The following is a 23,471-nucleotide window of genomic DNA, read 5'->3' as shown; positions in this document are numbered from 1 at the left end:
CTCACTTCCAGGGACTGTCAAGGGGTATGGGACAGTGGCCATGAGAAGGCTGTTCTCCAGCCTGTTCTTGTCTCTTAGTAATGGCTGCAGAGACTGGGGCAGGGTAAGGTTCAAGCTGAAGTCGGGGGAGGCAAACGTTCATAACTGTAATCACGACCGTGCAGAACACAAGGAGAGTGTGAGGCCTTCCCTGACGGGCATTATGGTGTCACATGGTGCCATGTATTAGGAAGAGAAATATAAAAACCCACCTGAACTGCAGAGGGCATGGGAGAGATTTTGAAGGGACGGGAAGGCTGTTCTAGTGTCCGGTCTATTTCAGCCTCAGTGCGAGGCCTTTCTCCACCCCAGTGAGAAATGTTAGCAAGTGCTTTCTCCCCCTCAAATGACTACTATCCTTTACACACATTTATTTATTTATTTGCTCTGCCTGTGTATTTATACGGATGCAGGTTCTTGCATGCCAAGCTCCTGAAGGACAGAAGACAATAGCAGAAGCTGTTTTTTCTCTTTCCACCATGTAGGTCCCAGAGATTGATATCAGGTTGTGAGGCTTGGTGACAAGTGCTTAGAGCGATTGAGCCATCTCGCTGCTTCCCTTCCCCATCTTTGTTGCCTTGTTAAAGATTCCTTAGGGACTCTAAGATCCAAGTACTTTGTATTTAGCAGCGGGGTTCAGTCCACAGGGCTACCAACAGTGAGACAGCCCCAGACCATCTGCACTAGGAAGAATATCAAGGTCAAGGCAGGTCCATTATTCGCACACAGTAAATGCCCAGAGAGGAAGTGCCAACTTAATGTCACACAGGCTACTTCTCAGATAAACATCTTTGACTACGACATTGCCAGTGCCCAAAGCTACACAGGCTATGTCTCAAGGCTACTGGCCCAGCCTACTTTGGAAACAGTCTTCAAAGACCCTGTCCCCAAGATACAGAGCTATTTATTATCCTAAGAGTCATCACCTCCTCGGGGCAGTGACCCCCTTCTTAATTCTAAAGTCTTTCCATGTCTCCATCACTGTGAAGTTAGCTTCGGGGACAGACAGAACTAAGAACAAAGTGTTAAATTTTTTTAAAGATTATTTTATTTATTTACATAAGTACACTGCAGCTGTCTTCAGACACACCAGAAGAGGGCATCGGATTCCATTATAGATGGTTGCGAGAGCTACCATGTGGTTACTAGGAATTGAACTCAGGACCTTTGTAAGAGCAGTCAGTGTTTTTAACCACTGAGCCATCTCTCTCTATATATATATATGATATATATATGGAGAGTAACACACATACCATAATGCATGTATGGAGATAAGAGGTCAACTTGTAGGACTTGGTTCTTTTTCTACCGTGTGGATGCCAGGGATTGAACCTGAGTCAGTAGAGCTTAACAGCAAGTGCCCTTATCTGCTGAGCCATTTTGCTGGCCCCTGTAAATGTGAAATAAAATAAAAGTTTCTTGGTACCGATGAAATAACTCCATAGCAGGGTATGTGCTTAGAGTGTTCAGAATCCATGGTCCAATTCGTGAAATAAATTGATATTTTGCTTCAGTGCTAAAATATAATTAAGATAATTACTGGGGACTTCTGCCTCCACACACTCTTGAAACATGTATATGTGTGCATGCGTGTGCGCGCACACACACGCACACATGCACACACACACACCACCTGAGAGAACAACTTAAAGGAGAATAGTGTGTCTTGCTTACTGTTTTAGAAGCTCTGTCTGTGGTTGCTTGGCCCCCACACACTTGAGCAGAACATCATAGAGGTAGGAAGATGTGTTGTAGGTTCCCCATCTCATAGTGGGCAGCAAGCTCAAGAGAGGGATGGACTGGGCACTGGGTATAATCATCCAGGGCCACACACACACACACACACACACAACCTCTCCTTCCAGCTTGGCCCCACTTCCCAAAGATTCTATCACCTTCAGAAGTGCATGGTCAACAGAGGACACAGCCTCCATGTACAAACCTGTGGGGACGTTTCCTATTCAAACCAGAGCAAGTGGCTTGCTTTGACCAGGGTCCCTGCAGGAGTGGTGTGCCATATGAAGAAAAGACTTGACTCAAAAGTTTAATGGAGGAACTCTTCAGAGGGGGCTAACCAAGCACCTAGAAACCAGCAGACACAGCCATCATGATGCATGAGGAAGAGGGATGTTAGTGACGGTCCTTGTCGCTGTAACAGAATGTCTGACAAGAGGAACTTAAGGGTGGAAGGGTTTGTTTTGGCTCACACTCAGCCCTTCATGGCAAGGAAGAGATTAAGTAGTGATTAAGGCAGCGGGAAATGCATGCAGGGGCTTAGCGTGTGCTTAAAATGTTTTTATTATTATTCTATTTATGTTATTGTTATGTTGTGACACTAGGAAATAAGGCAGCTGGTCATATTGTATCCATAGTCTAGAATCAGAGAGAGGGAGAGGGAGGGGGGAGGGGCAACTCATGGACTGGCCTGGCTCGCAGTAGTGTGGGCTCTCCCATCTCAACCCAGTTTGGAAACTCTCACAGACATACCAGAAGCTTGTCTCCTTGATGATTCTAGACCCTTTCAAGTTGACAATTGTCCTGTCAGCTTGAAGAGGACAACCTCAGTTGAGGGATTGCCTGTGGCAAGTCTGTGGGGCCTTTTCTCCATGACTGATCATGGTGGAAGAGCCCAGCCCACCGTGGGTGAACCATTCCTAGGTAGGTGGGTCTGCGCTGTGTTAGAAACTAAACTGATCAATCCAGTAAGCAGCGTTCCGCCATGGTCTCTGCTTCAGTTCCTGACTCTGGGTTCCTGATCGAGTGCACTGGTTACACACTAAAGACATCACAGAAGGAATATCTATCCAAATGTGTCTATATAGCATTAAGGGATGAGAAAGAATCTTGCTCTTGAAGTAGATGACCAAGAGAGAGCTCAAGTTTGAATTTTCCACTTTCTCTGTGTTTTCTTAAAATGTTTGTTTAATGTATATGAGTACACTGTAGCTATCTTCAGACACACCAGAAGAGGGCATCAGATCCCATTACAGATGGTTGTGAGCCATCATGTGGTTGCTGGAAATTGAGCTCAGGACCTCTGGAAGAGCAGTCAGTGCTCTTAACCACTGAGCCATCTCTGCAGCCCTTCTCTGTGTGTTTTTTGTCTGTTTGTAGTTATGGTTGTTGGTTCTTTTGTCTGACTGGTCAGTCCCTGTTACCTATCCATTATGCCCGTGTGTTTTGTCTGCCTGTAATTACCTGCTCTCTCTCTGTCTCTGTCTGTCTCTGTCTGTCTCTCTGCCTCTGTCTGTCTCTCTGCCTCTGTCTGTCTCTCTGTCTCTGTCTCTCTCTCTCTCTCTCTCTCTCTCTCTCTGTGTGTGTGTGTGTGTGAGAGAGAGACAGACAGACAGACAGACAGACAGACAGACAGACAGGCAGACAGGCAGACAGAGTCAGAGAGATCTGTGTCTTTCTCTGTATCTCTCTCCCTAACAAAGGCTTTGCTCTGTATTTATTAAAGAACACAGAAATCATGATATAAAAATGATGGATTCTCTAATAGAGCTTTATGGGGGAAAACATTACTCAAGAGACCCAGAACAGCACTCAAGCCACACAAATGTGACTTCCAACATGTGTGGGGTATTTGTTGCTTAAAGTTGCTTTTAACCTGTTGGCTGCTTTCAGGAAATAATTACCACCACACACACACACACACACACACACACACACACACACACACACACACACACTATTCTGTGTCAGGGACATGGAAGAGAATATAACTTAAGATTGAAACTGTGCATTAGCTTAGGTTGAAAGGCTGGTTGCATGGGGGAAATCCAAGGCATACGAAGACTGGTTTGTGCTGTTCTCTTAAAGGCAGGTCAAACTTAAGCTGAGGGCAGAAGGCTAACTATATAGTCTTAAATGATCTCAAAGCATATTATTAACTTGCTGCAAGATCCAGCAAAAGTTCAAGTCTTGGGCTGGTGAGATGACACAGAGGTCAAGAGTACTGGCTGCTCTTCCAGAGGTCCTGAGTTCAGCTCCCAGCCACCACATGGTGGCTTACAACCATCTGTAATGGGATCTGATGCCCTCTTCTGGTGTGTCTGAAGACAGCTACAGTGTACTCATATAAAAAAAATCTTTAAAAAATAGTTCAGTCTCTTCAAAGGCAAGAAGTGTGTTCAGAAAAATGTATGACCACACTTGAGCTCCCGCCCTGACTTCCCTCCAGGATTGTGATGGGGAAATGTAAGCCAAATGTAACCCTTTCCTCCCCGAGTTGTTTAAGTGCAGCAACAGAAACTCAGCTAAGACAAAGGTCAGTATTAGCCATCGCAAAGGAGGGGACACATTGGATCCCAGAAAGAGCTAGAGTTCGGAGAGGCCCCAGTAGAAGACCCTGAACCAGAACAGGGCTGTGGTGAGGAATGGAGGGGTCTTCTGCCAGGAACCCCCATTGACCAACTTTGAAAGGCAGACAGCAAGGGTCGCAGGCAGCATGGGCCACAGGAGCAAAACAAGGAACACCAGCACACCAGGAGGCTGTCTTTACACACACACACACATACACACACGCACACACACATGCACATACACACGGTTGTGTAGAGCCAGACAGCCATGGCAAAATGTTCCTGATTTCTGATTGGCTGAGTATGACTCATGGTCTGATGGTCTAAGTCTCAGCTAGAGATAGTCAATCACAGAACACAGAAACTTCTTACAGTAAAGTCAAGTCCTAGAGATTTGAATTTTCAGAGGTCAACAGATTCTAACCATGAAGTCACCCAAGCCTGATGTCCTACCTCTTTTAAGTACTATATATGTGTTTTGTTTTTTTATTTATACGTTGGGCTATGGACTTCGTGTTCTTGCCTCTTGTGAACTTATCAGAAAGATCTCAGGAAATGCTCAGAGTTGGGGAACCTACTGGGGTCCATCCCATGTGCCTGGAGGGTTTGCAGAGTTAATCTTTGAAACTGTGTCTCGCTATGTAATTGTGACTGGCCTCAGTCTTACTATGTAGGCTAAAGTGGCTTTGAGTGGATAGCAATCCTCCTGCCTCTGCCTCCCAAGTATGGAATTATAGGGGTTTTTTGGCACCATGGCTAGCTCTTTATGCCAGTTTTAATCATTGGGTCACTGTGCTGACAAAGATTTCAAGCTTGTATCTAACCTCAGCAGTGTTATGATCGATTGGCGATGTCTTCAGTGTTGTGATTGATTGGTGATGTCTGCCATGAGTATAGACAGAAACGGTAATACATGTGCCAACCTGGCCCTAAAGAGTTACCTGGCTTGATTTTAATAAAGCCTCTGCATGTTTTCCTACGAGCCTATGACATCCTCCTCAACCCATTCTCTCTTCTTTTCTTCTCTATTTGGGATTCTACATTGGATCACACTGAATGAGTTTAACCTTCTGGTTAAACAGCAAGCTGGATCCACCTTGATCCCACTGGCCTCCTGACCAAGGCATCTGACCATGTTCTTCTCTCCAGGCTACCACCCATGTGTACGTGACTATCGTGGACGAGAATGACAATGCTCCTGTGTTCCAGCAGCCACATTATGAGGTGGTGCTGGACGAGGGCCCGGACACAGTCAACACCAGCCTCATCACCGTCCAGGCGCTGGACCTGGATGAGGGCCCGAATGGCACTGTTACCTATGCCATTGTGGCAGGCAATATCATCAATACCTTCCGAATCAACAGGCGCACGGTCAGCAGCTGGGGGCAGGGAGGGGGTAACCCCTCTTCAGGGCTTGGTGGGAAGCTTTGTGATATCATAGGGCATAAGGAGCAAACATAGAGCCTAGAAGGAAACTGGAGTGCCCAGTGACAGGGGGAGATGGGGCAGAAAGCTTTCATGGATAAGACCTATCTGCCTTCAGTGGTGCTGTGATTGATTAGTGATGTCTGTCATGGGCATAGACACAGCAATTGTGGCTAGGATGTCAGAACCTTATTTTGTATAACCATAGAGTTACATCATCATCCTCTCCCCTTGGACTTTCTGTGTCCCCAGGGTGTCATTACTGCTGCCAAGGAGCTAGACTATGAGATCAGTCATGGCCGCTATACCCTGATTGTCACTGCCACAGACCAGTGTCCCATCTTGTCCCACCGCCTCACCTCTACTACCACAGTAAGTGGAATACAACCCCAGTGTGGCGGTGAAGGAGAACAAAGAGTACCCAGGAGGCTCCCTGATGGAAGGGAAAAGGAAAGGGAAACTCCCGTTGGGAGGAAATGCCTGCAAGCAAGGGCTCCTGTTTATCTCAGCAGCTCATCCAGACTTGCTGTGTTACTTTGAGGTAGTCGCTGAACTTCTCTGTGGCTGTGTCTAGCAGATGAGTGAAAACCCCTGCCTTCTTCCCTCTCATGGGAAAAGCATGCCTTCTGGTCAAATTAGCAGTGATTCAGATCCCAGCTCTTTCATTTCCTGGCTATGTGACTCTAGACAAATCACTTAACCTCCCTGAACTTCTGTTTCCTCATGAGTAAAAGCTACAGTTCAGGATATGGGAGCAGCACACGGGACCACATGGGATGACCAGAGTATAAGGATGAGTTAACCTATGGTGGTATTGTTAGTCAGTTATGCCCATAAAGGCACACAGAAAGTAGAGACAGGGGGGGATTAGAGGTTCAAGACCAGCTCAGCTATATAGGAAGACCCTGTGTCAAAGGGGGGAGAAGGAGGGAAGATGGGGTGAAGGTCAGTGGTAAAGTGACCTTCATGTGCAAGGTCATTTCCCAGCACCAAGTACACACACATATAGACACATACACATAGACACACATCCACACACAACAACAGAAACACACAGAGACACATATACACACAATTAAACACACATACACACATAGACACACACAACTGCATACACAGACACACATATACATACAACTGCATATACACACAGAGACACACATAGAGAGACACACACAACTACACACAGAGACAAACATACCAAAGCACACAAACACAAGGGTGTTAAATGCCCCCCCACCGTGACATTGTGCGTTCCCTTTAGCCCCTGGTGCCAGCACCAGACCCAGTACAAGGTGCAATGGCTGAGTGTCTCCAGGCATCTGGGGCCAATCCTGGCTAAACTGTTCACTTCTCAGGTGCTCGTGAACGTGAATGACATCAATGACAATGTGCCCACTTTCCCTCGGGACTATGAAGGACCATTCGATGTCACTGAGGGCCAACCAGGGCCCAGAGTGTGGACATTCCTGGCCCATGACCGGGACTCCGGTCCCAATGGGCAGGTGGAGTACAGTGTTGTGGATGGAGACCCACTGGGTAAGTGGGGCCTGTGCTGGCATTGTGGCGGGCATGGCCTGGGGACCTCTCTTCACCTGCTCAGGACAGGGATGAGGGAGGTCTTCACTCAATCTATCCACCACGGTGTGACCTTATCCTCGATTGGCCTCAATCCTACATTCCTTTATTATCACTGTGACATCTGGGACATAGGCTGGTGGCTTTACAGGGCCATAGCTCTCTCTAGGTATAGGCAGGAAGCACCCATCTTGTACTTGGGAAAATCTTCAGCTGAAGGAAAGCAAGCATTCCCACCACATGTGCCCCAGGACCCCAGAACCTAGGGTATACATTTGGGGAGCACTGAGCTCCTCTGAGCGCCTCAGTGTTCACCAACAAAAGCCTACACAGCGGGAGATGGTGGCCATTGCCTTTAATTGCAGCACTCAGGGTGCAGGTGGGGTCTCTATGAGTTCAAGGCCAGCCAAGGCTACACGGGAGGTGCTGTCTTTAAAACCCGAAAAGCCTACACAGTCTACATGGCTGCTGGCCTAGCTCAGAGGCTGGAGGCTAGAAAACACACTCTCAAGACACTTCGTCAGCTAGAGCCAGAGTTTCAAGGACTTAGAGAATCAACCAAAAGTCTCCCACGAGCTGGGGGGTGGGGGTGGGGGGATTCAATAGACTGCAATAGGGAAGTAGCAGACTGTGGGAGCACTGGTCACCCACATGGACTCTGGGGTGCCGGGCCTCCCCATTTTCTAAGAACCAAAGCATAGCATACATCAAATATTTGTAAAATATCCTGCTTTCTAACTGATCATCCTGTGACTACTCATGAGGACCTACTATGTGCTGGCCAAGGGATGCGGAAGAGACACAAGCCAGATGAGCAGGCGGGGAAGGTTACCCAGGAAGAACAGCAAGCACCAAGGTCCTGGGGTCCAAGCCTGGTAGGGAAAAAAAGGCCCTGTGTCTGGTGTGAACTTGAGCAAGAGAAGGAGGAGAAAGGGATGGTGCTGCCCTGAGGTCTTACTGAGTGAGGTGGGCCCGTGGTTCTTGGAGCAACGTGGCTTGACTCAGCTAGACACTCTCTCTCACCCCTACCCCAGCCCCACCCCTCAGATTCATCCGGCTCTACCTCAAGCTGGTTTCTTATCAGCAGATAAAGTGATACACCCAGGCCACTCAGCACAAAGGTCACCGCAGCCTGAGCCTGCAGGGCCTGCTCCCCGGCCCAGTCACCTACACAGTCCCTAGCTCATGTTTGTGCTGTGCTCTCCCAGGACCTCCCATCCCTCATCCAAAAGGCCCTGAGCACAGGAACTGCAGCAAACTCAATAAAACCTCAGTCAAGTCACGTCTCTTCCGTACTCAAAGCCCCCGAGGTGTTGCCTTACTCAGTAAATGCTGACTCCTTTTGTCTGTCACAGCCAGACCAAAAAAAAAAAAAAAATCATCTCTTCAGCCTCATTCTCTTCTTCAAATCCCCACCAGACAGTCTTCCTGCGACCCCTTGAGCCTACGGCGGATGCTCAGACCTCAGGACCCTTGCACCTGCCATCCCTAGCAACTCCTGAGGGAAAAGGAAAGCCAGGGAAACACGCCATCCCCACTTGGGCTTTGGCCACCAATCTCGCCTCCTTCTCAGGACCTCCCAGCTACCCCATTCTGGCTAAGCCATTCTGAGATCCCTTCCCAGCTCTATGTCTTCTCTGCATGCTCTCGGTCCCCTAGAGGAAATCTGGGCTTCTTAAAGGATGGCCCTCCCATTTCAAGAGTTAGTTTATGACCAGCCTGACCCAAGGGAATTCCTGCCTGTGAGCCCATTTTACAGATGGGACAATCAAGGCAAGGCTTGGGAGGAATCCAGCTGTAGGCCAGACACAACTGGGCTGAAGGCTCACCTGTCTCTAAGTGTAGGGGATGGGGTTGGGGGTATCAAGAGTTCTGGCCAGGGGAAGTGACTGAAGAGACCAATATGTAAATGTTGGGGTGGGTCTCACCACCACTCCAAGCCTGCTCCCATAAGCCTTCCACTGTAATCAGGTCATCCTGGTCCCTGGGATTGCTTGTGGAGAGGAGCCATTTGCCAGCACATAGCAGGGTGTTCACAAGACTGGGAAACCCCAAGAAAGGGAATCCCCATGCTTTGGAGGCCTTGGAGCAGAGGGCACAGGAAATCCTGCCTCTACAACTTCCTTACCCAAAGCAGGGAGGGGCCCAGGTGCTCAGGGAGCCTGGGAGCGGAAGAGCTGGTGGGAAGTCCCAGCTGCGGGTGGGCATGGAGCTGTTGTGGCCAAAGCTGGGTACCCAAGTTAGTGTCCTGGGATGTGAGACAGACAACAGAAGCCACCAGGGTGCCTGGGCCTCTATCTTTGCCAAGCTTCTATGCTGTGTGCCTCACTCTGGGCCTAGGCCCCAAGTACCAAGAGGAACAGAAAAGTTATTACTTGTATCCCAACACTTAGGAGGCTGAGACAGGAGGATTGCCCCAAAATTCTAGGCCAACCTGGGATGTAGCTCGAGAGAATGTCTCAAGAGCCTGTCTCAAAGAAAAGGGGAAGAGATGAGGATAACTTTCTCTCCAGCTCAGATCCTGAAAAAAATGTGCCGATTGCCAGAGCCCCAGCCCCTTCATATCCCCCCCCCCCCACTCACTTCTACATCGTCAGCACTAGAAAGTCTTTGAACACCTGGGGATTCAAACTTCGTTCTGTCATTAACACACTGGAAGCCCAGAGGATTCTGCTCTCCGGATCCTAGCTTCATGTTCGGTAGACCGGAGTGTGTGACCCTGAGGTGCTTACTTTAAACACTGGCACTTGTGTCAGAGTTAGATTTGTGTTAGCCCTCAGCAGGGTCCAGAGGAGATCTGATTTCCAGGGGAAAGAAATCAGATTACCACAGGTCTAGAAGATCGCACCCTATGTTCTAGCTGGGCCTCCACACAGATCCCAACCAGATTCTCTCATCCTGCTAACCCACTGCAGGGTACTCACAGGAGTGGACCTCCCATAGGGTGGAGGTGGCCCTAAGGCACTGTCTTTGCCCATAAGACTTCCTACCTGGGCTGTCACATTTACCAGCAATGCCCTCGGAGGAGACTAGAGACAGCTGGCTGAGATCTAGTCTGCCCAAGGATTCCAGGTTCTTATCTCTACCAGAGGAAGAATTCAGAGATAAGACAAAGCAGTTGGGAGGGGTTTCCCCTCTCCTTTGTGCGCAGGTGTGTGCATGCGTGAATGGGTGCATGGGTGCACACCTGTACATGCACATAGAGGCCTGCAGTTAATCTCAGGAATCATCCTCACCTTCCTCCATCTAACTCACAGAGGCAGGGTCTCTCGCTAAACCCAGAACTCGCTGATAGGCTAGCCAGCTTGATCATCTGTCTCTGTCTTCTGAGTGTCCCCAGAGTAACAGGTGAGAGGACACGATGTTCCGACCTTTACATGGGTTTCTGGGGATCCAAACTCTAGTCCTCATCTTACGATGGTGGCACCATCGCTTTCTCCTCCTTCTCGTGCTCAGCCATGTCCCTACCCCGCAGGAGGAAGTTCCATCAGGGAAGGAAAGCACATCCCAAAAGGAAATGTGAGCTTGTAAGGAGAGGCAGGCAGCCAGCTATGCTAGGCTGATGACGTTGCTTTCAGAAAGCAAAGGACACCAGGCCACAGTGCTCTACTTAGGTTGTAGTGGTGCCAGCCAGCATAGACAGCCACGTGACGCTCTGCCGTGACATGGCCCCACGGTTGCTTTGGCCCCCAGATACCTTGAGCTCTTTTTCTACCTGTCTCGAACACACTTTCCAAAGTGCTTAATTCCTTCACTAGTAAGTTTCTGACCACAAACGGTCAGGAAGAGTGGCCTGTAAACCAGGGACAACCGCATATTGCTGGAATCCTAACACTTGGGACGTGGAGGCGCAAGGGTAAGGAATGCAGGGTCAGCCTGGACTACATGAAACTCTACCCCAAAACAGACAGAAACAAGGCTATCCCACCCCTACTTTTTACCACAACCGCCACACCTGCATCATCCTCTGGCAACTCGAGACCACAAGGGAGGCCGACTGGTCAGGAGCTGCCACTCGCCCTTCATGCCATTAAGGGCCCAGGATGACGCATGCCTCAGCTGCTCTGGATATCATGAGGAAGGCTGGCTCGGGTGAGGGAGCTCTCAGACACCACCAGCTAACTCAGACCTGTTCTGGTGGCTTCCAGGGGAGTTTGTGATCTCTCCTGTGGAGGGTGTGCTGAGGGTCCGGAAGGATGTAGAACTGGATCGGGAGACCATCGCCTTCTACAATCTGACCATCTGTGCCCGAGACAGGGGGGTGCCGCCACTCAGCTCCACGGTGAGTCTGGTCTAGCTCCGGGGCATCCCTCGATGTGCACACAACACCTGTGAACACTGTCTCTCAGCCCAAAGGTGCCTCTTGAACTTAGCCTTGGGGAATCTTGGCTCTCCAGGTACTCTCCTCATAATACCCGCTCAAGGGGCCGTCTCTCCCTCCGACCTCTACCCCTGATTCCGACCTGTCGCTCCCCTCCCCTTCCTCTTGACTTCTTTTCGTTCTTCATCTTCCTCTTTTTCCACAAGCTCTCTCAGTGTCTTTGCTATCTATGTCCCCCTCCTCAGTCACATCCACCCCCGGCTCTCCCTCCCCCAGATGCTGGTGGGAATCCGAGTGCTGGACATCAATGACAATGACCCGGTGCTGTTGAATCTTCCCATGAACATCACCATCAGTGAGAACAGCCCGGTCTCCAGCTTCGTCGCCCACGTCCTGGCCAGCGACGCTGACAGTGGCTGCAATGCCCTGCTCACCTTCAACATCACCGCTGGCAACCGGGAGCGGGCCTTCTTCATCAATGCCACGGTAGGTTAGATCTGCCCAGGGTTCCCAGCATTTCCTACCGGAGGCTCACTGAGGAGCTCCGGGTCCTAGACTGGGACAGGGACTTCTTTGTGACAGGGAAGAAACTGGACCCCAGATCGTAAGCAGCAGCAGTTCTAAAGTTGATCAGAATCCATGAGTGGTAGCACACACCCAACTCCTGGCCAGCCTTTGCAAGGCTGAATGGCTGAGTTCACAGCTAGCCTGGAATTCCTACAAATCCCGAATCAAAAGACGCAAGCGTAAGCTGGAGGCAGGGTTGTATCCTATAAAGCCAGCCCTTGAGACATAACAGAAAGACTAGGAGTTCAGGGTCATCGTGGCTTCATAGTTTGAAGTCAGTCCGTGCCATAAGAGTCTCTGTCCTTATGAAAAGGAAAGCCACCAAGTATAATGACAAATCTGCTCCAAATAAGTCAACTCCTAGAGCCAGACAGGCTGTGGAAATTCTGGCCAGCAGAACTCCATCTGCCTTAATTAAACAACAGAGGGAGGGGTTAGAAACAATTGAGTTGGCTTTGCCGATAAACCAGTCATTTGGGTATGGGTGCAGTTATTAGCACGGTTGCCCTGATCCAGTGCTGCCGATGGGGATTGCGGTGCTCAGTGCAGGAACCCAGTCCCAAGTCGGTTAGCCCCCTTCAGTTTTGCTGAGCAGCTGTGTTCTGGTATCCACTCCTTAACCCACTCCCCAAGCCTTCTTCTGGGCACACATGGACCCTGAATTATAAGGTGGCTTGAGCCATACATACTTAAGTGCACCTGAATGTCTCTCCTGGCCTCTTGGAGTGTCTATGGACTGTTGACACCACGGTCGGTCTTCTAAGGCCCCTTCCTTTGGTTTGCCCAGAACTTGGCTGTCACTGACTTACCGTCTCCTCGGAAGGATCCTGGTGCCCTCCTCTGACCCATATCTCTTAGGTACTTAGGGGAAGGTACTTCCAGATGCCCAGGAGCTGTGATCAGAGCATGGGTACCTGGGGTGTGTGGGATGGGGAGTGCCTGCCCATCTAACCAGCCAGGCACATCCCAGACAGGGATCGTCACTGTCAACCGGCCCCTGGACCGAGAGCGCATCCCAGAATACAGGCTGACCGTTTCTGTAAAGGACAACCCAGAGAACCCACGCATAGCCAGGAAGGTGAGGCTGAAGAGACTGAGTGTGGGTGGGAAGGGTAAAAGGGGAGGGAGGCAAGTGTGTGTGTGAGAGAGTTGTAAGAGCGAGAATGAGCGAGCATGTGTGCACATACACATACACACGCATGCACGCACGCATGAACACACACACTTCCTCTGGTGAACAGGTGGTAGCCTGCCACAGGCTTAGAAGCACACATCTGCCTTAGCAAGTGCAGTCCTCCTGTTCAGGGTGTGTGTGCTTGAGCATTTTCTCCTCAGCCTCCCTTTTTCTCTTGCACAAATTTGCATCCCTTGAGCCTGGCCCAGGGCCAACACCCACTGGATGCCAGATGACTTTCTTCACCAGACCACAGACCTGTGTGCACACATAGGACTTAGACCTGCACTTCGAGGTCCTGAAGTGGGAGGGAGAGCTACAGCGTCCTTCAAGTGTCAAACGCAGATGCTCCTTACTAAAAGGCAGTGAGTGAGTGCTGCGTGGCCGTCCCTTTCCCGTTGGAGTTGGTCTGTTCTTACTGCTCCTGGTGTCGGGCTAGGATCCTGTGCCTATTACCTCAGAGCTGCTCCCGACCTGCTAAGTGGCTCTGTTGGCCCACTCCTTTCTCAATACCTCAGTTTCCCCATCTGGACTCTGTACAAACACAAGCAACTTCTCAGTGGCTATACCAATGAAGGAAAAACCACCCTGCCTCCACCTGCAGTCCCTTGTGAGCCCCTCATATTCTTGATGAAGTGCTTGATTTTATTGCGAAGGGATGCCGATCTTGTCAGCTCCGTCCTTATCTGTTTTGATGACCGTGCGATTTCTGGCTCTGGGTGCATTTATGTTGCATTTGTTGGTTGGTGTATATTGAACCATTCCACCATCTCTGAAATGAAACCAACTTGATTGTGCTGATCTCCTGGGTGGGTCTCTTTCTTAGGCTCACAAGTATTTTGTTGAGAATTTTTGCATCTCTGTTCAATCAGAATGTACTGGAGTTTGTTGTTCTTGGCACGGGGAGCCCTTGCTTATACGATCCCTACTGTAACTTCTATTAATTTCACGGAAGTGTTGAGCTGCTACGTTCACAATTTCTGTGGCACTGGTGGCAATTGTATCGGCTGTGGTGAGAGAGTTGGTTGGGACAGTGAACAAGTGGACCTTGGGGTCAGGAGAATCCACTGTCAGAGTGATAAAATATTCCTGTTCCTTTCATTTCCCTAAATACAATGAGTCACTTGTCTGATGTGGCTTCTATGGTACTGTCCAGGGCTTTGAAGCAAAGGTTACTATCTCTGTCCTCATCCGAGTAGGCAGAGTCATATTCAGGGGCCCCAGGAGGACACATGGTCTGAGCTGCAGCTTTGTATGAGAGCATGGGTGAACTTGGGCTAACATCAATCAGACATGAAGGTCTGAAAGCTGGGACTCACCTTCCAATCTAAAATCCTCCATCCATCGGCAGTGTGGTACAACTAAGTACCCCTCTCACGCACACTGGCCCATTCCCATAAAAGAATTAAGATTCTTGTTGGTCAGAGAGGAAGGTGGAGACAGGCCAGTCTGGGGATGGTATCTTGCAAAGATCACCCAGTGAGCAGCCAGCAGAGATGGCACTGGACCTCTCGATCCCTGTTTTCAATGCCCCATCTCTGAGCATGGTCCTCTTCGAGAGCACAGCATAGAGCCTTCTCACTCTTCTGCCTACCACAGGATTTTGACTTACTGCTGGTCTCTCTGGCTGATGAAAATGACAACCACCCCCTCTTCACTGAGGGCACGTACCAGGCCGAGGTGATGGAGAACTCTCCTGCTGGTAGGTGCTCCTGTTACACGGGCAGACGCACCAGGGCCTCAGGTGTTGGATGCACTGTGTGCCTAGTGGCATAGCTAGACATAGAAACCAGCGGGTACATGGGAGGGCACAGCTCCCAGGCTCGGGGGCTGGGGCTGCTGCAGAGGCCACAGGTCCGTTCAGGAGAGATAAGAGTAGTCATTGATATTGATCACCTGGGGTGGTCTGAAAGCAGCCCCACTGTAACCTTAAGAGAGGAATTCAAGGTAAAAAGAGTGCCCAGGACAAAGATCAACCCATCTTCCCTGCCCCTCAGCCCCGTAAGGTAGAAATCCTGGAATCTGCCATTAGAAGGGGGACCAAGGATCCTGGTTAGTCAACCTAGCCATTGCCTCTCCACACTAATTAACCTTGCCTCCCTGTGATGCCTGTAGGAGGTCCTCACACCCTTCTCCACCCCTGCCCAGAGTGCCCAGATGTTGATTGTTGACTCATTAAGAGATAAGCCCAGAAAGTACTGTCCCTGGGTGGATGTCACCTCTCTGTGGATTTGACTTTGAAACCTGCTGCTGTGCACATCGGTGCATTCACCGGTCCACTGTCACGTCAAGGCAGATGTGTGGGAGTTACATGTGTGCACAGACACGTGTAGGCACGTGCGTGGCCCTACGATGTACTTCCTGCACTGGCAAGTGCACTGACCAACAGAGACAGACACACAGACAAGGGCACAGCTGGAGCGTCCTTAACTTGCATGTGACCTGTGTGCATGCAATCGCTACCATGCGTTCTCAGAGGCCCACACACATAGGCGAGCGTAGATACAGCCATGTACAGTCAGATCTTACAATAGAGCAATGTCTACGTGCGTAAGGACAGACAAGACACACATGGAAGGGATACCAGGGAGCCCCTAGATCCTCCAGTGGAGTGGCCAGCCTCAAAGGCTGCTGGGAAGCAGGCATAGCTCCAGGCAGGCCAGAGGGGCTTGCTCACCGCCTTTGTCTTTTCTCCCCAGCAGAGCTTTGAGGCCGCTCCCAGGCATCTGCGTTCAGTCTGCCAAGGCTGCCGCAGGCCCACCCCAGGGCCTCTGTACCTGCTCCCTGCCCACCTCCCCTCCTTCCCTCTCATTCATCCTCAGCCATGGTCATGGGGACACAGACAGGGAGGGGGGAGGGCGGGGACCAGGCTGGCCCGTGGTGACTCCTCTCCTCTGGCTCAGGGACACCTCTCACCGTGCTCAATGGACCTATCCTGGCCCTGGATGCTGATGAAGATGTGTACGCTGTAGTCACGTATCAACTCCTGGGCACTCACAGCGACCTGTTTGTTATTGACAATAGCACGGGTGAGGGCCATGGGCCATGCAGCAGCTTACAAGCCAACTCCATGGTGGGGCTGGTCCAGGCTTGAGTCTAGGGCAGTGGTTCTCAACCTGTGGGTCGCGACCCCTTTAGGGGTCAATTGACCTTTTCATGGGGGTCATAGATCAGATATCCTGCCATATCAGATATTTACATCATGATTTATAGCTACAGCAAAATTACAGTTATGAAACAGCAATGAAAGTCATTTTATGGTGGGGGGAGTCATCACAACATGAGCAACTGTACTAGGTTGCAACATTAGGAAGGTTGAGAACCACTGTTCTAGGGTTCCTCCACTGATCGTAGCCCACAGCCCACATTGTAACTGGATTAGGCCCCCAGAGGCTCAATGGGAGGACCCCCAAAGAGAGTAGAAGCAAGAGTCTTGCTGCATAGACTCTTAGCCCAAGCAAACACCCCCCCCCCATCCTCTCCCAGCATGTCCTGTGTTCTGGCCAGAAACACTCCCCGATCAGCCAGAAAAAAGTAATGTTCCTGTCCTCATACCAGACCCAGCAGCTCCTCAGGAGCCACATCAAAGCAATTTGGTCAGGACAGGAGGCCAGTCTGGTAACAGGGACACCTAGCAAGCATGTCCCCCATGGAGCAGGTCAGTCCTCTGCTCTGGTCACTCTCAGCAGACAGGACCCCTGAGACTTGCAGAAGCCACCACGGAGGGACAACCATGGCAAACATGGGTGTTCTGGATTGTGGGGTAACTGAGCTGTCAGGAAATGGGGTGTCTTTCCTCCCTGTTTCTGCTATGGTGGCTCTTGTTCCACTTGCCAACTGTATCCCTCTCCCTGTTCATCTCCCTGGCTGGCGGCACCGGGTGCCAGGCGTGGTGACTGTGAGGTCCGGGGTCATCATCGACCGGGAGGCCTTCTCACCCCCATTCCTGGAGTTGCTGCTGTTGGCTGAGGACGTGGGACAACTCAATGGCACGGCCTACCTGTTCATCACTATCCTAGATGACAATGACAACTGGCCCACCTTCAGTCCTCCTGCTTACACTGTCCACCTGCTGGAGAACTGCCCACCAGGTAACGAGGGTCAGGCCCAGACCCGACTGCTGCTGCACCACCAGGAGCTGACAGGTTGAGGGCGGGGGTGAGGGGCTCAGGTGGACACAATTCTCTTCAAGAAAGTGAGAACTGAGGAGGAGAGCATCGAAAGACTGGGCGTTCTTTCTCAGAACCTTGGTGTGCTGTAATGATGGAGTCCATTCCATCTGTCCTAGGTTTCCATTGCTGTGAACAGACGCCAGGACCAAGGCAGCTAAAGGACAACATTTAATGGGGGCTGGCTCACAGGTTCAGAGGTTCAGTCCATTATCATCAAGACGGGATCATGGTAGCATCCAGGCAGGCATGGGGCAGGAGGAGCTGAGAGTTCTACATCTTGTTCCAAAGACAAACAGAAGACTGACTTCCAGGCAGCTAGGCGGAGGGTCTTAAAGCCCATACCTACAGTGACACACCTACTCCAACAAGGCCACACCTCCTCATACTGCCACTCACTCCCTAGGCCAAGCATACACAAACCACCACAACGTCCTATGAGGGGCATCTACTTATTATCACTGTTGTTACTTAGAGATAGGTTCTCAAAACTGTAGCCTAGGATATCCTCAAATGTAGCCCAGGCTAACTTCAAACTCAATACATAGCCTAAGCGTCTCTTGAACTCACAGTAGTCCTCCTGCCTCAGCCTCTCAAGTGCTGGTATTGCAAGTGGGATTACGTGGTGATGTCCATCTAAGCCTGACTGTTTTTTAAATTACCATAGATTCAAAATCATTCTCCTTAATAATTCAATATTACAGAGGGAGACGGGTCAGTTTTATTCTAAAGGTTGCCTAGAAGAATTAGAATATTCTGAAACACAAGGTTGCCACTCTGGTGCTGGCTGGCAAGACTGTGGTGAGGAGAGGTCTCTTTCACACCATCAACAAAGGATCTTGGGCTGTGAGAGACGGCTCCAGGGGTCTGAGTTCAAATCTCACACCCACAAACAATGCTGGTGTGGCTGTGTGTATGTCATGGGGGACGGAGACAGGAAGATCACTGAGAGACCCTGTCTCTAAGAAACAAGGCAAACGTGGATAAGAAAAGATGCCTGGCATCCTCTCTGGCCCCTGTGTGCATGGGCATGTGTATCTGCACACACAGAGGTGCACATATACCACACACAATGAAGAGACGGTCCTGATAGATCTTTCTAGAAGAGGCCTAGATACTCACCCATTCCCTTATTCCTGCTTCCCACAGGATTCTCAGTCCTTCAGATCACAGCCACAGATGAGGACAGCGGCCTCAATGGGGAGCTGGTCTACCGAATAGAAGCCGGGGCTCAGGACCGCTTCCTCATCCATCCAGTCACAGGAGTCATCCGTGTTGGCAATGCCACCATTGACAGAGAAGAGCAGGAATCCTACAGGCTGACGGTGGTGGCCACCGACCGGGGCACTGTTCCCTTGTCGGGCACAGCCACCGTCACCATCCTGATCGATGACATCAATGACTCCCGCCCTGAGTTCCTCAACCCTATCCAGACAGTGAGCGTGCTGGAATCCACAGAGCCAGGCACTGTCATTGCTAACGTCACTGCCATCGACCTCGACCTCAACCCCAAACTGGAGTATCACATCCTTAGCATCGTGGCCAAGGACGACACTGACCGCCTGGTGCCTGACCAGGAAGATGCCTTTGCTGTGAATATCAATACAGGTACGAAGGTGGCTGCCACCCTCTCCTAGCCCGAACCCAGAGTCCTTGCCCCCTCTTCCCTCTCTCCTCCCCTCCCTCCCCTCCTTCTTCCTCTTTCTCTGCCACTCCCTTTGTGCTCTTGTGGTCTTTTCCTCTACGGATGTCTCCATCCTGCTTCCCTTCCTTGTTCCTCTGCAGCCAGGCCCTCACCCCTGCCATCCACATCCCTTGACAAGCTGCTCTGCTCTCCCTGGCTCCTTTACCCTGCAGTGTGGTGGAAGCGGTCACAGTCACACTGGCATCTGGCATCGCAGAGTTTCGATGTTTATAATTTGAACAGAAAACAATGCCTCGTTATCTTATACGTTTCCAAAGGACACTTGGCGAAACACTTTTGATCATGCATATTGGCATTTAAACTTCCTGTAAATTATATCTGTGTCCTTATAATCTTCTTCCACCATCATAAAAACAGAACCACTATTTTATCTCTCACTGACTGTAATTTTGGCAGTTAGCTGTTTGTCCAGCAGTTAAATGGTTTGGTCCTCTGAGGAGTCAGGGAGGTGCATGAGTCTTCCCACAGAGTGTCTTTTTTTTTTTTTTTTTTTTGGTTCTTTTTTTTCGGAGCTGGGGACCGAACCCAGGGCCTTGCGCTTCCTAGGTAAGCGCTGTACCACTGAGCTAAATCCCCAGCCCCAATTCCACAGAGTGTCTTAAAAGTTAGCGTGACAGCGACTAAATGTGATTACAATTGAGAGAAATGGACTGAGGCAGTGGGGGTGCTCCACAGACGACAGTAGACAGCAATGTTCTGTTGTCTGGACAGTGTGGGGACATTGGGATTCTTATATGACTGTAGAGTCTTGACCAGGGTCCCCGGCAGACAGTAGTCAAACACGGGGTACAATTTAGATCCCAGGACCTAGAAGGATAGAGGGTAAAAAGTGGCAGGCACACACCATGGCATCAGTGAGCCATTGGCTGGGCACACAGCCCTGGGAGGGAAGGATGTGTTCAGAATAAGTGCTGGCTGGAATGGTGGGAAACAGTAACGGGATACACACCACAGTGGCATTTACATAACTGTAGGGAGTAGATGGTCCCCAGGAAGACTTATTTATCTTTAAGATGCAGACTCTCACAGCCCAGCCTGGCCTCAAACTTGTAACACAGCCAAAAGGGCCCTTGAACTTCTGACCCCCTTCCCTCTGCCTCCCAAGTGATGGGATTTCAGGCACACGCCATTATGCCTGTTGTACAGAGAGCTGGGGGTGGAGCTGCGGGGTCAAACTCAGAGCCTCCTGCATGCTGAGCCAGTACTCCACAACTGAGCTCTCTCTTCAGTCTCAGCACATGCGTGCCATGAGAGCACTCTGCCTGAGTGGAGGGGGATGAAGGAGTAGGGGGTGGATGCCAACAGTCATAGCATGCAGTGAGCCCGAGTAGGATTAATCTCACCCACATCTGTGACCCAAGAGAAAGATAGCCTATGAGCCCTGGGAGAAGCTGGTAGAATTGTGTGCTAGCCTAGGCCAGCTCCAAGAGGGTCCCAGCTAGTCACTCAGGACCATCAGAGAGCTACCCAGCCCTGCTTCCCTGGATAGTGAGGCTCCCCAACTTTTCTTTGCTACCCTGCTGCCTCCTACTGATTCTTTCTCTCTCTTTCTCTGTTTTTCTTTCCAGTGTCTACTCTGTTCACCTTCCTCATGGCCCTCAGGTCCCTTGCTCAGTTTTCCTACCCCTTTTTCCCAGATCCTCCAACCCTCTCCATTGCAACTGGGTTCTCATCCCCTTCTCCCTCTTACCCCGGCCAGCTCCCCACCCACGAATGTCCCACCCTGTCCCTCCTCGCTGCACCCTGAACTAACCAATGTTAACCCTCTCTTTCTCCCTCACGGCTGGCAGGCCCACAGGTTTGAGCTCTGTTCTGTCACTCCACACCTCATCTCCTCTCTGCTTCACCCCATTGCCTCCCTCCATGCCTCACACCCCACCCTTCCTGCCCTGGGGGCCAGCTCAGGCCTTGCCCAGCCTTTGCAGACTGAACGCAGCTGCCCTCTCCCCAACCTCGCTCCCCAGCCCGGTGGACGGGGAGCGAGAGTAGGAAGAGGAGGAGGAGGCGGCCACTCAGGGTAAGTGACCACCCATGGCTGGGGACCTGTGGAGGACAGCAACCCAGCAGGGGCTCTGCCAGGGGGAAGGATTTCCTAAGACTCTGGTACCTAAGAGGGAGAAGGAAGTCTTGGTTGAGGGCCAATGAGGAACCACACAGGCAGAAAGAAGAATGGCTCCAGCAGATTGGCCAGTAGGTCTGCCCGGCACAACTCCAACTTCCAGAGACTTCCTCTCTGGTTTATGGAGCAGCCAGGGACTCAGGGAGTTACCAGGGAAGAGAAGGACACTGTTGTTACCAACATAGATGGATATTTCTGTCCTGTAACCATGCCACACCCTGCTTGGTCAGGATGAAGGGCCACACCTTGGGTCTCCAGAGTGTCCCTCCAGGGTCTGCCCCTCAGCAGGTTCCAACTGCCATGAGATCTTCCTAGATATAAGCATCTGTAAAACTGTGACATAGAACTTAAATATGTCATCTTAATTTCTATTTTTGCTGGTACTGGGTATTGGCAAGGCTTTCTCTATGTATGCTAGCCCAGGGTCCCATTACCACACTGTATTCCCAGCCCATCTCTAAATTTATTTTTTATTTTAAGATAGAGTGTCACTTAAGTTGTCTTGGACTCATCACCCTCCTGCGTCACATTTTTAAAAATTAATGACTTATTTTCTCGATTTGTTTTTGTCTTTATTTTTATTTGATTTGTACTGGTGTTTTGTTTGCATGTATGTCTGTGTACCGTGTGCACACAGTACCCAAGGCAGCCAGAAGAGCATGCTTAATCCCCTGGAACTGGAGTTACAGATGGTTATGAGCCACCGCGTGTATGCATGTGCTGGGTATAAAACCGAAGGAAGAGCAGTGCTCTTAACCGTAGAGTCATCTCTCCAGTCCTGTGTTTTACTACCATGCTCAGTTTGGTTTACTTTTTGTGATAAGGTCTTACTTTGTAGCCCAGGCTGGCTTCAAACTCACTAGCCTCCTGCCTCAGCCTCCACAGCTGAAGAAGATCTGTGCTTCTGGGCCTGGCTCAACTCAGCCATTTTCTTAGTGTATTCTTCAGTAGTACTGAGAAAGTTCACACTGTTGTGGAATGCAAGCATGCTGTTGTTTTTATTTTCTTTTAAAATCACACAGCACTCTGTATCTGCCAGGCAAAGTTATAAATGCTCCACTGATGGAATCTCATTTAATTTTTCTGATTCCCTGGAGCCCCTGAAATGTTGTTATAAGTCCCACCTTTTTGTAACCCAGGGAACAAGATTGACAGTTTGCCCAAGGTCACCAGCCTTGGCTGAAGGACAGAGAGATGGGTTCCAGCTTATATTTGAGGCTATAAGCCTTCCCAACCTCAAATCTCAGGCTCCATCAAGGACTAGTGCTGTCAGGGTGGGGGTAGGAAACAGCAGGAGCCCAGATTCCAAAGGGTTACTCTCTGTCTGAATCCGATTTGGTCTCACCCATAGGGTCCGTGATAGTGAAGTCCCCTCTGAACCGCGAGCTGGTTGCTACCTATGAGGTCACGCTCTCAGTAATCGACAATGCCAGCGACCTCCCAGAGCGTTCTGTCAGTGTGCCAAACGGTAAGACTCCCTGATGGTGTCTCTTCTTGGTCACTCAGAGCCATTCAAGGGCTGGGTGGGCTAAGAGTTGCTACAAGCCTGACCCTACTGAGGGAATTCCAGGACTCAGCTGATGGGGCTACTGAAGAGTTGAGTTAAGCCACCTTAGAGAAGTGACAGCTGAGCTAGGGAGATGGCTCAGAGGTTAGGAGCGCTGGCTGGTCTTCCAGAGGTCCTGAGTTCAATTCCCAGCAACCACATGGTGGCTCACAACCATCTGTAATAGGATGCCCTCTTCTGGTGTGTCTGAAGACAGCTACAGTGTACTAAATGTGTAGGCCCTGCACCCCTAGACTCTGACCCTTAGACTCCGAAGAGGGAGGAAAATTAGAACTGAGAGGGGACCAGTAGGAGGCAGGGTGACAGAGAATAATGACAGGACCCAGGGTGTGGCCAGAACCAGAGACAGGAACTGACCCCCCCATAATTATCCAATAGGAAACCCTGGGGTTGGGACAGGAAGCCAAGAGCAAAAGAAGGGAACTCAAGGTCGCAGACCACAGTGGCCCAGGCTCAATGATAGAGAAGGGGCAAGCACCATATCTTCTAGGATATTACGGACT

General features: G+C 50.4%; 1 protein-coding gene across 2 annotated transcripts in view; it reads left to right on the top strand.

Annotated features, from left to right (window-relative positions):
• The window catches only part of Cdh23 (cadherin-related 23), a 382,621-nt gene that overhangs the window by 343,956 nt on the left and 15,194 nt on the right, over nucleotides 1-23,471 (top strand). For both annotated transcript variants that reach the window (XM_087596750.1, NM_053644.2), the window contains 11 exon segments: nucleotides 5,493-5,714; nucleotides 6,021-6,140; nucleotides 7,127-7,307; nucleotides 11,495-11,628; nucleotides 11,944-12,153; nucleotides 13,205-13,312; nucleotides 15,008-15,110; nucleotides 16,312-16,437; nucleotides 17,296-17,499; nucleotides 18,727-19,185; nucleotides 22,753-22,869. In XM_087596750.1, coding sequence (XP_087452876.1) covers nucleotides 5,493-5,714; nucleotides 6,021-6,140; nucleotides 7,127-7,307; nucleotides 11,495-11,628; nucleotides 11,944-12,153; nucleotides 13,205-13,312; nucleotides 15,008-15,110; nucleotides 16,312-16,437; nucleotides 17,296-17,499; nucleotides 18,727-19,185; nucleotides 22,753-22,869 — 1,984 coding nt within the window.

Source organism: Rattus norvegicus, chromosome 20 (genome assembly GCF_021556685.1).
Source record: "Rattus norvegicus strain SHRSP/BbbUtx chromosome 20, alternate assembly SHRSP_T2T, whole genome shotgun sequence".
Taxonomy (NCBI): domain Eukaryota; kingdom Metazoa; phylum Chordata; class Mammalia; order Rodentia; family Muridae; genus Rattus; species Rattus norvegicus.
Note: the sequence above shows the minus strand (reverse complement) of the source record. Positions and strands in the feature narration are given on the sequence as shown.